The sequence below is a fragment of the Pelophylax lessonae genome, assembly GCF_965119305.1.
Source record: "Pelophylax lessonae genome assembly, chromosome: 8".
Taxonomy (NCBI): Eukaryota; Metazoa; Chordata; class Amphibia; order Anura; family Ranidae; genus Pelophylax; species Pelophylax lessonae.
This window is the reverse complement of record NC_138775.1, coordinates 283,411,260-283,424,208: the sequence shown is the minus strand read 5'-3', so window position 1 is coordinate 283,424,208 and position 12,949 is coordinate 283,411,260. Positions and strand designations below refer to the sequence as shown.

Here is a 12,949-nt window from a genome sequence, read left to right as displayed (position 1 = left end):
GTGTAGGGCGTGGCTTATTACGTCAGTACGTCACTTCCGGTAACGTTGTTTCGGATCGGTGGAACGCGGAAGCAGCCTGGCGGACACCATATACTGAAAGTGAACTCCCTAACTGTGAGTGGATGCTAACTTGCTTTGGTTTGAATACCATATACTACGCAATGGAGGCTATTTTGTGTTTCAGCAAATGAAGAGACCGGAGTCATCTGCCATAAGCGTGCGGTAAGCATTGGTGGCACCCGGTGGAGATCCACAGGCGCAAGTATTTTTTACTATTTAAAGGCACGCAACCGAGCACTTGTGCAATAATACACAGGTGCACAGCATTAAGCACTTTGTATTTAAGTGGCAATATGATATGTTTTTACTAAGCACATTTATGCACTTTTATTGATGGATTTTTATGGATATCAGCACTAAGCACTTTGCATTTAAGTGGCGACACTATATGGTTTTACCAAACGTACTATATGCACTCTTTTAAAACGTATGGTTTATTTTATTTCACCAACACGCACACTATACACATCTTTTATCTTCAAGTATTTTATATGTGGTAGCGCCGACACCAACAACCTTGCACTTTTTTCACTTCACACTACCTCAGAGGTAGGTTTGCGGCAGCTTACATCATTCTTTACGCTAACCCTAGTCCAATCAATGTACTGAAACTCCATAGCGCTGGTGTCAATCCTATCCCCTATGGCGATTGTTAGCTTGTATTTTTTTTTATGCTGAACAGAGGGCTGGACAAATAAGGACTTAACCAGATGGGTGCCAGAGGTGCTTAACCTTCTAAACATCATTATATGAACATCTTAGAGATCAGAGAATAAATCAATTTGGTGAGCGCCCTGTATTCATTTATGTGGTGCACAGAGGTGAAGCACTGAGGGAAGAAGGAACACCTGGCATGTGGTGAACACACTGATTGATGAACTGTTTATGAACTGTCACATACTATGATTGGTTATACACTGAGTGTTGGTGTATGGGGATTTTGATCACATGCTTTTCACTGAAACATTTATGCCTCATATGCACTATTGTGGTTACTGTATATAGTATAAGTGTGAATTTATAATGGTTATATTTTTTATTTCATGTTATGTGGTATGAAACACTTATGAATTGTTTGAGTTATTTAATAAAGCACAGATTTCGTTTTATAACACTCGTTTATCCAGCAGCTTCTATGTTACATATAGTTACATAGTTAGTGAGGTTGAAAAAAAGACATCAGTCCATCCAGTTCAACCTATGATGTGTGTGTGTGTCTACTGTTAACCACACATTGTATACCCCTGTATGTTGTACATTGTATACCCCTGTATGTTGTACATTGTATACCCCTGTATGTTGTGGTCTCTAAGGTGCCCATCTAATAGTTTTTTGAAACTATCAATGCTCCCTGCTGATACGACTGTTTGCGGAAGAGAATTCCACATCCTTACTGCTCTGACAGTGAAGAACCCCCTGCGTATTTTAAGGTTAAACCGCCTTTCCTCTAGTTTTAGTGAGTGGCCACGCGTCTTATTGTATTTCCTTTCTCTGATAGGTTTTTCCATATGCTAGGGTTTCCAGTACAATATTTGATATTGATATCATATCCCCCCTCAATCGTCTCTTCTCCAGAGAGAATAAGTTCAGTGCTTGTAGTCTTTCCTCATAGCTGATGTCCTCCATTCCCCTTATTATTTTTGTTGCCCTTCTCTGGACTTTCTCCAGTTCCAGCACATCCTTCCTGAGGACTGGTGCCCAGAACTGGACAGCATACTCCAGATGTGGCCGGACCAGAGTCTTGTAGAGTGGAAGAATAATCTCTTTATTTCTGGAGTGAATCCCCTTTTTTTATACATCCTAGTATTCTGTTGGCTTTGCTTGCAGCAGCTTGGCATTGCATGCCACTGCCAAGCCTGTTGTCTAGCATTACCCCCAGGTCCTTTTCCATCCTAGACTAACCCAGAGGTTCTCCCGCCCCCCCCCCCCCCCCCCAGTGAGTAGCTTGCTTTCTGGTTTCTGGCACCCAGGTGCATTACTTATTACTTTACATTTTTCAACATTGAACCTCATCTGCCATGTAGTTGCCCACCCCATAATTTTGTTCAGGTCCGCTTGTTAGGTTTCCACATCCTGCCCAGAAGATATTGGCATGCTTAGTTTAGTATCATCCGCAAATACTGAGATTTTGCTCGATATCCCCTCCTCTAGATCATTTATGAATAAATTAAACAGGATTGGCCCCAGGACAGAACCCTGGGGGACCCTGCTTTCCACACCCGCCCAATCCGAGTACTCCCCATTAATCACCACCCTTTGCAACCTCCCCTGGAGCCAGTTCTCTATCCAGGTACTCCCCTTATGGTCCATACCTACCTTCCTTAGTTTGAACAATAAGCGTTTGTGGGAAACGGTGTCAAAGGCCTTTGTGAAGTTCAGGTACACCACATCCACAGGCTTACCTAGGTGGCAGCTCACTTCATCATAGAAGGTTAATAGATTGGTTTGGAAAGAATGATTTTTCATGAATCCATGCTGATTACTACTAATAATACCGTTTTCATCACTAAAGTCTTGTATGTGGTCCCTTAACATCCCCTCCAAAATCTTGCAGACTGCTGATGTTAGGCTGACCGGCCTATAGTTACCCGGGATATATCTCGGCCCCTTTTTAAATATTGGTACCACGTTGGCTTTTTTCCAATCAGCTGGCACCATACCCGTCTGTAAACTATCCTTAAAGATCAAGAATAATGGTCTGGCAATCACCTGGCTGAGCTCTTTAAGAACCCTCGGGTGCAAGCCATCCGGTCCTGGGGATTTATTTATGTTAAGTTTCTCTAGTTTAGTTCTAAGTCTATTTTCTGTTAGCCACGGCGGTATTTCCTGAGGTGTGTTGCTTAGTTTGGCCTTACAAGCTGGGTTAGTGTAGCCCCCCGATACTTTTGTGAAGACTGAAGAGAAGAAATTATTTAACACTTCTGCCTTTTCTCTGTCTCTGTGGCCAGAACTCCCTTATCGTCTTTTATGGTTCCAATGTGTTCTGGCCTCGCTTTCTTACTGTTTATATACTTAAAGAATTTCTTGGGGTTCTTTTTACTCTCTTCCGCTATATGTCTCTCATGTTCTATTTTAGCCGCCTTGATTTCGTCTTTACATTTCTTATTACACTCTTTGTAATGCTTGAATGCTGCCAATGACCCCTCAGCCTTGTATTTTTTGAAGGCCTTTCCTTTAGCATTAATATGCATTTTTATGTTGGAGTTTAGCCACCCAGGGTTTAGTTTTGCTCTTTTAAATGTATTTCCCTTTGGAATGCACTAGCCAATCCCTTTAAGTATGCTTTTGAAGCACTCCCATTTTTCCTCTGTGTTCTTTGTTCCCAGGGTTCTATCCCATTTGATATTTTCTAGCAGAGAGCGCAGTTTAGGGAAATTGGCTCTTTTGAAATTTAGTGTCCTTATATTGCCCTTGTGTTTACTATTACTATAATTAATACTGAAAATAATTGACCTATGGTCACTGTTTCCTAAGCTGTCCCGTATTTCTATATCCTTGAGCAGGTCTGTATTGTTGGTAATCAGTAGGTCAAGAACCGCATTGTTTCTTGTCGGTGCATTCACCATCTGACCCATAAAATTGTCCTGCAAAACATTTATAAACTGCCGAGCCTTGGCTGAATGCGTGGTTCCTTCTGCCCAGTCTATATCTGGATAATTAAAGTCCCCCATTATAATGACATTTCCCATCCTTGCTGCCAATCCTATCTGTAAAAGGAGGTCCGCCTCCCCCTCCTCTCTCAGGTTGGGGGGCCTATAGCATGCGCCCAATATTACCTTCCCCACCGTGCCTTCCCTTTGAAGTTCTACCCATAGGGATTCTGCCTCGTCCATAGCTCCATTATTAATATCATCCCTCATATTTACCTGTATACTGTTCTTAATATACAGACATACCCCTCCCCCTTTTTTACCTTCTCTATCTCTGTGATAAAGGGATTGGGATTGGTTCATTTGAGATTAGAGGACAGGTATAGTATGGTATTTAGCTTTTCATTGTTGCCTGATTCCGTGGTGCAGATTTTCCCTCACTTCCTGTCTGGCGTTTGTTTCCAAAACAGGAAGTGTGGGGAAATCTCTCTTAGACGGCTAGTTTACCTTTGAATGAATGAACACCGTGAACGAACACCGCACACCCTCCCCACCTCCTCGGTCCCCGCTGTACTTACCTCTGTGGGTGATGAGCTATCAGTGGCTACACAGCTGGAGTAGCTGTCCAGTAGAAGTCCACTCTCTTTTCCACCTTTTTTTTTCTTCAGGGCTTCTGGGACAGACTGGAGTGATGCTCTGTGCCGTCGCCGACCAATCAGAATTGCCCTGATCTGTCCCAGAAGCCCTGCAGATAGATAAAAAAAAAAAGAAAAAGAAACTCCATGATACAAAACAAGTTTGCTCAGGGAGATAGAGATTTGGTGGACTTTAAAGGCACATATTGAAGTAGGCAAAAGACTACCATAGATATAAAAAACATATATTCTTTTATTTAACCAAAGTTTTTTTAAAAAGAACAAAAGTTCAAAAACACAGAATTATACAATGACATACATATTATTCGAAATAAGAACATTTGTCATATCTATAGGTCAAAATATTAGATATACAGATATTGTAGTAGTTACACTTTGTGAGTATTAGGATAGTGGTCTGAAGAGGTCGACGCGTTTCGCCTTAGCTTCTTCTGGACCTCAGACGCAAATATACAATTTATCTCTTTTAGTAGAAACAGAAACATGCAATTAGTACAAAGCATTTTATGTTACATTTTATTTCCATATCTTGTATTAGATTGTTAATCAAAAACAACACACCTCTCAAAATGCAGAAAACCATGTGATCCGTGGTCATCAGTATCAGTATATCATATTGATCATAGAGTAATAAAAATGGGAAGTGAAGAGGGAGAGAGCCAAGGCCCAAAAAACTGGTGGAGTAGGCCACCTATATATATGGGGCAAATGAAAAGCATATGAATCTCAAAAGGGTATCTCAGTATCCTCAAATATTAGTAATGATTTATGTTATATTTACCTCAATTCCCACACTGGAATCTATCGAGGATTCAGGTCGGGATCAGAGCAATGATATGGAGGCTGCTATTGGTTGTATCACATGAAGGTCTAATAAGAGAAGTAGTGTATATATTTATATTAGTATTCCCATATCTCATCCATTCAATAGAAATGGAGAGACAAAAACACAAATATATAAAACCACAGGGTTCTATATTTATGAATACATCTCCAAATTGATTCATTATTACCTTTGTATCCTTCTGTTTAATCTTAGACCATATTGGGACCCAGTCCCCTTATAGCAGTAGATATAGGTGTCTTGTAACGTTGGATGGAAAAATTCCCCCCAGACTTGTAGTATATCCACTAGGATGTAATCAGATAATAGTAGATTATATTCACAAAAAGAGGGTATATATCTCGATTTAAATCCCTTATGTTAATGTAATTAAATTATATTACAGCGTGAAGCACGTTGGATTTATTTGCTAAAAGCTACAACAAGTCCAGGACTAAATGAGGCATTAAGTTTCAAACCTTTTCTTTGAGGGACCTCTCCAGAAGGGCCCCCCTGAGAAATCAAAAAACCCCCCAACAAAACCCCCCCCCCCCCTCCCCTCATATGTGGAATAATCCTCCTTCACAGATAGAATAAAATAAGGATTCAATAAAACAACTTTTTCCTAAAATGACTTTTGGGGTGATAAGAGATATATTAATTATGATGCTATCCGATTTCTCTTGTTTCCCTTTTCTCTTCTTTCCTCTCATTGTTTCATTATATGATGTATTTGTAGTAATAACCTTTTCCTTGACTTCCTGTAAAGAGTCCTAGATAAAAGCCACATTCATAATGTAAAAATATCTTTTAAAGAATATTAATTCAAATGTTGATATATGATGTATATGCAGTTATAACTAAAAGTATTATATATGCCTCAGAATAAACAAATATGAAATGTTCCCTCAATAGAGTGGATATACAGATTATAATATGCAATAAAAATGCAAATAACAGAATGATAATTTGACCCCTCTCTTTTATGCAGAAGCCGTTGTCATACTGGTCACAGTGATCTCATTTTTTGCATTCTGAGCCATTAAGGACCTATCTGCGTTCAGTGACAGGGCGGCGATGACCCACCCTCTTACGAGGTTGTTGGTGAGCGCTCGTCACTTCCGCGGATCATTCCTGGCCTCATTGACGCTTCCGGCGGGTTTTCTTTCCGCCGAGCGTCATGACCGGATGTAAACAAAGGACGCACTTCCGGTCGCGTCCTAAGGTAAGATACGAAGGCGGGAAAGTGACGCACTTCCGGTGCGCGGAGAGCAACAAACAAACACCAGATCACAATTCATTAGGTAATGATCAGGTATATATGCGACATGCACACACACTCAGGACATGGCGGGATACGAGCAGGATGATGGAGGCTCTTGGCGCAGTAAGTTTTTTGAGCTTTTTTAAAACTACCTACCCCAAATCTTGGCAATATATTCAAACTAATTTAGACATGCTTTTCTATTGAAAACGTCTTAGGTCGCCCCCTTTTGAACCAGATGACTATACCTTCTCTATCCCTGGGAACTATATTCACAAGTTATTTCAGCTGTAAATTCTATAATATCATTGCTTTACACTGGAATATACTCTACTATGTAAGTAATAAATATCTATAGGTATATATATATATATACGATATGTATACATTAACATAAGGGATTTAAATCGAGATATATACCCTCTTTTTGTGAATATAATCTACTATTATCTGATTACATCCTAGTGGATATACTACAAGTCTGGGGGGAATTTTTCCATCCAACGTTACAAGACACCTATATCTACTGCTATAAGGGGACTGGGTCCCAATATGGTCTAAGATTAAACAGAAGGATACAAAGGTAATAATGAATCAATTTGGAGATGTATTCATAAATATAGAACCCTGTGGTTTTATATATTTGTGTTTTTGTCTCTCCATTTCTATTGAATGGATGAGATATGGGAATACTAATATAAATATATACACTACTTCTCTTATTAGACCTTCATGTGATACAACCAATAGCAGCCTCCATATCATTGCTCTGATCCCGACCTGAATCCTCGATAGATTCCAGTGTGGGAATTGAGGTAAATATAACATAAATCATTACTAATATTTGAGGATACTGAGATACCCTTTTGAGATTCATATGCTTTTCATTTGCCCCATATATATAGGTGGCCTACTCCACCAGTTTTTTGGGCCTTGGCTCTCTCCCTCTTCACTTCCCATTTTTATTACTCTATGATCAATATGATATACTGATACTGATGACCACGGATCACATGGTTTTCTGCATTTTGAGAGGTGTGTTGTTTTTGATTAACAATCTAATACAAGATATGGAAATAAAATGTAACATAAAATGCTTTGTACTAATTGCATGTTTCTGTTTCTACTAAAAGAGATAAATTGTATATTTGCGTCTGAGGTCCAGAAGAAGCTAAGGCGAAACGCGTCGACCTCTTCAGACCACTATCCTAATACTCACAAAGTGTAACTACTACAATATCTGTATATCTAATATTTTGACCTATAGATATGACAAATGTTCTTATTTCGAATAATATGTATGTCATTGTATAATTCTGTGTTTTTGAACTTTTGTTCTTTTTAAAAAAACTTTGGTTAAATAAAAGAATATATGTTTTTTATATCTATGGTAGTCTTTTGCCTACTTCAATATGTGCCTTTAAAGTCCACCAAATCTCTATCTCCCTGAGCAAACTTGTTTTGTATCATGGAGTTTCTTTTTCTCTAATTAATAGGATTATGGCACACAAGGGTCAGCTCAACCAAAAACCCCCCTCTTTTCCCTGCAGATAGATGAGTGAGGAACGGGGATTTCAAATCCCCAGACTGCTGTGCCAGCTGTAGGAGAACTGACAATTCATCACCCATGAAGGCAGGGGCTGACTAGCAACTTTTGGCCCAAGGGGAAAGTACAACCTAGAGGCCCATGGTGCACTCTCGTTCTACTTCCCTGCCTGCTCCCGACCTCCATCCTAGGCTGAAGCTCCACTCCAGGTACTCTCTGCTCATGGGTCAGGCCGGACAGTACTTGCTGCACTGACTCCGGGCTCCCGAACTGGCCAGCTGGGAGCTGCAGGGAGAAGCCAGGGAGGCTCAATTGGGACCAGCCAGGGGAGGAAAGCCTCCGGTGGGGCATGGAGCCGGCCTCACCAGGAAGCTTTAGGCTTGTCTGCGGCGGAAGTGGTGCCACCTTTCACCTTTTTACAGGACATCAGAGCCCCCCTTACCCTCGGCCCAGTCCACCCCTGCATGAAGGTGAGTAGGTAAGTACAGCAGGGACCGGAGTGGGGGTGGGGGGGCGAGGAGGTGTTCACCTTTTTATTTATTTATTTATTTTTTTAACTTACATTTTAATCAATGAGCATGTTAGTGTGAACCAGGACTCAATGGATTGCTGTTTGTTTCCATTGCAGTAATTTATACGTCATTTGTGTTTTCCAGCTCATGAGTAAAGACATTGTGGACTCTCCATTGGTGGAGCTAGAAGGAGATCTGGATCAGCAGGTATGTCTCCCTCTATAACAACCAGTCTAGGTGTATAAACGGATAGGCTGTCGTTTTAATGGATATGCAAATGGACATCCAAGCTTAATGTGTTCATAGTCACGGCCTATTATTCTGTGTCATTGACCACACAGGATATCTCTATTAGGGCACTTTCACACCAGGAGCGGTAGAACTGCATTGGGCGACTAGTGCAGTGCAGTCCTACTGCAAGTCAAGAAACAAAGAGAAAAGACAGGAGCCTCTGAGTAAATACTGCAGTATATATTGAGCGAGGTACATTAAAAACTTACATCTGGGTAAGTAAATGTAGACATGTGGGTCCTCCGGCGTCCAGAATCAGCATGGGGCCACCGTTGATGGTCGATTGTCCTCTCTCATTCCGGTCCTGTCCAGCAGGAAATGAGATGGTGTGTGTGGAGTAAGAGCGAGGCTTGGACCGTAGGGTGAGCCGCACCGTTGCTGTCTGAGGATCACGGCGCGTTTCGGAGCATGCGCACTGCGATGGGATACCAGCACGTGCTCCTTATCCCGTTGCAGTGCGCATGCTCTGAAACGCGTCGTCAACACGCCGGAAGATCCTCAGACGGCAACGGTGCGGCTCACCCTGCGGTCCAAGCCTCGCTTTTACTCCACACACGCCATCTCATTTCCTGCTGGACAGGACCGGAACGACAGTGAGGACAATCGACCATCAGCGGTGGCTCCATGCCGATCCCGGACGCCGGAGGATCCACATATCTACATTTACTTACCCAGATGTAACTTTTTTAATGTACCTCGCTCAATAAATGCTGCAGTCTTTACTCAGAGGCGCCTGTCTTTTCTCTCTGTTTCTTGCATGTCTGGAGATTGCTTCCGCTCCCCAATAGGCTGGCCTTGAGTTTATGGAAGGTTTCCTTTCCAACATAACAAGGACTATTAGGACAGCCTATATGGCCACCCTATGGACTAATAATTAGTGTCTTATGCTATCTGCTTGCGCCACTTTGTGTATACTTTTCATCTACTGCAAGTCAAGGCATGCCCTGCCTCCTCCCTGACTGGTTCACACCACCGCGGACACAGTGCACCGCCTTGCACCACACTGCAACCAATAGAACTGAACTTCATTTTTAAAAAAAGTAAACGCTGTGATGTGTCGCAGTCAGTGCATCAGCACCGCTGGCTGTCATCCTAACACACACCAGCCCTTATGCTGGGCAAACACATAATAGTATAAATATATATATTGATCATTTCAATGAAAAAATCTGTTCTTCCACAAATTGATTGCACTAAATTGAGGGGTTTGATCACTAAACAGTTGTACTAACTGATATGGAAGATCGGCTCCTGGTGGAACATTCAGTTTTATTTATTCAGACCAACGTTCATTTTTTGCTAATTATTACTACTGTCAATCGTTTTGTTTTATCAGTTCCCAATTAACATTATACACAATTACGGTACATTATTTTTACCTTTTTAAATTTAACATTTTTTGCTTTACTTTAATCCTTTTTACTTCTATTACCTATAGCTTAAGGCCCAACTCGAGGCTAAACTTTCCTTTTTGTACAGGTAGTGTAAAAAAATAAATAAATAAATAAATAAAGCAGTTGATGGAGAAAGAAAAACCCCAAGTGGGATAGGCTTCCCTAAAGAAATGAGTTTTCAGGGATTGCCTAAAGGTGGACAAAGTAGAAGATAGCCGAACAGATTGGGGTAGGGAGTTGCAAAGGATGGGTGAGGCTCTGGAGAAGTCTTGGAGGCAAGCATGTGGGGAGTTGGCGAGGTAGCATAGAGAGCAGGAGGAGGAAGGAGCAAAGAGAACAGTTTGAGTGATATTTTGAGAAAAGGTTGGTGGTGTAGCTGATGTGGATGGCTTAGTATGGGTGATTTTAATTTGTTGGTCTAGTGCAGGGGTGTCCAAACTATGGCCCTCCAGCTGTTCAGGAACTACAATTCCTATCATGCCTAGTTATGTCTGTGAATGTCAGAGATTTACAATGCCTCATGGGAATTGTAGTTTCTGAACAGCTGGAGGGTAATAGTTTGGACACCCAATGGAGGGATTGTCTAGGGCAGGGGTGTCCAAACTACGGCCCTCCAGCTGTTCAGGAACTACAATTCCCATGAGGCATTGAAAATCTCTGACATTCACAGACATAACTAGGCATGATGGGAATTGTAGTTCCTGAACAGCTGGAGGGCCATAGTTTGGACACCCCTGGTCTAGGGGGTTTGGGGGTCAGCCATCGAGCAGTTGTTAAGGTGAATAATTATTCAGGATAGAATGAAGAGGGGATAGGCTGTGTAGAGGTAAGCCAATGAGAAGGGAGTTGCAATAGTCAAGGATGAGAGGAAAACCAGTGAGGGAATTAGAAGATTTATGGTGTCATTTGGGCAAATTTTGGAAATGTTATGAAGGTGAAGGTGGCAAATTTTGGACAGTGATTGGATGTGGAGCCAAAAGGAGAGGTCAGAGTCCAGGATTACAGCTTGCACCTTGGCTGAAGAAAGGAGGGGTGTTTGTTGATTTATTGATTGGTATGGAGAAGTTGGGGGAAGAGGCTGGAATGGGGGGAAATACCTGCTGAGTTTTGGACAGAATGAGTTGGAAGAAGTGGTGTGACATCCATGTTTATATGTGAATGAATTAGTGATGTGTGAAGAGACCTAAGGTGAGCTGCAGAGCAGAGATAAATCTGGGTGTCATCAGCAATGAGATGGCATTGGAAGCCAAGGGAGATTATCAACTGACCCAAGGTGGAGGTATAGATAGAGAATAGAAGGGGCCTGAGGACTGAGCCTTGGGGGACCCCTACAGAAAGGGGAAGAGGAGAGGAGGAGGTAACGTTTTAGGTGGCACTCAAGGTACGATGAGATAGGTAGGAGGAGAACCAGGAAAGCGCAGAGTCTTTAACGCCAAGGGAATGGAATTTTTTGATGAGGAGCAGGTGGTCAACTGTGTCAAATAGAGCAGAAAGGTCTAAGAGTAAGAGTACGGGTGTTGGCTATTGGTTTTTAGCAGTCAGTCATTAGTAAGTGTTGGTATGGCAGTTTCTGTGGAGTGTTATGACCGAAAGCCAGACTATAAGAGGTTAAGAAGGTTGTTATCAGTGATGTGGCGGCTCAGACAGTTGTAGACCAGAAGTTTGGAGGTAAATGGGTTCAAGGAGATAAATCTTAGGTTGTTCAGACTGCTGGGGTCTAGCGAGAGCTTTTTAAGTATGAGGGTGACCAGGGAAAGAGAAGATGCTAGCAGAGCGGGAGAGATTGAAGATTTCAGTTACCCTTGGTTCACACCTATGCATTTTTTTTAGTGCGTTTTGCAGTAACTCACTACAGTCCATTTAACATGGTTTTTCTATGGGACACATTTCTCATCATGCGTTTTTAGCTGCTGCGTTTTATTTGGAGATGGTTAGGGCCTTTTTTTCCCGAAGCAGTTTCCATTTTAGGTGCAATAGACTTCAATGGAACTACACCAAAAACGCAAGTGTTTTTGATGTGATTTTTTTTTTTTTTTTGGCAATTGGAAAATATGACAGTTTTGGGTTCTGGTTTGTGTTAAATATTGGGGTAAAGACTTTTAGGGTTAGCGCTAAATGTTAGGGTTAGGATTAGCGTTCAATGTTAGGGTTAGCGTTAAATGTTAGGGTTAGCGTTAAATGTTAGGGTTAGGTTTAAGGGTTAAGGGTTAGCGTTAAATGTTGGGGTTAGTGTTAAATGTTAGTGTTAGTGTCAAATATTAGGGTTAGTGTTAAATGTTAGTGTTAGCGTTAGTGTTAAATGTTAGGGTTAGTGTTAAATGTTAGGGTTAAAGTTAGCATTAAATGTTAGGGTTAGCGTTAAATATTAGTTAGTTTTAAATGTTAGGGTTAAAGTTAGCGTTAAATGTTCGGGTTAGTGGTAAGGGCTAGGGTTAGTGTTAAATGTTAGAGTTGACGTAAAATATTAGGGTTAGCATTTTAACCCTAACATTTAAAAATAAATTGCCCTTAGCCCAAACATTTAACCCTAACCCTTCTAATATTTAGTGCTAGCCCTAATTCAAAAATGTCATTATTTCCTATTGGCCAAAAAAAGTAAAACACATCAAAGTTGCGTCCAAAACACGCTGGAAAAACTCAATCTCAACATGTATAGGTGTGAACCTTGGCTTAAAGAGTGTAGAATAAAGGAAGGGGGTGACTAGAGTAGTTGTGGAGAAATGTGGTCCAGGGGGAAGGTTATTAGGTGTATCCAGGGGGCAGGTGGTTAATAGTGTGTCCAGGGGGCAAGTTGTTAGGTGGGTATCCAGGGG

General features: G+C 41.4%; 1 protein-coding gene across 1 annotated transcript in view; it reads left to right on the top strand.

The window, feature by feature from the left end:
• HOOK1 (hook microtubule tethering protein 1) overlaps positions 1-12,949 on the top strand; it is a 143,954-nt gene that overhangs the window by 74,959 nt on the left and 56,046 nt on the right. The window contains exon 7 of the mRNA XM_082264802.1: positions 8,596-8,658. Coding sequence (XP_082120928.1) covers positions 8,596-8,658 — 63 coding nt within the window. The remainder of the gene's footprint in view (positions 1-8,595; positions 8,659-12,949) is intronic.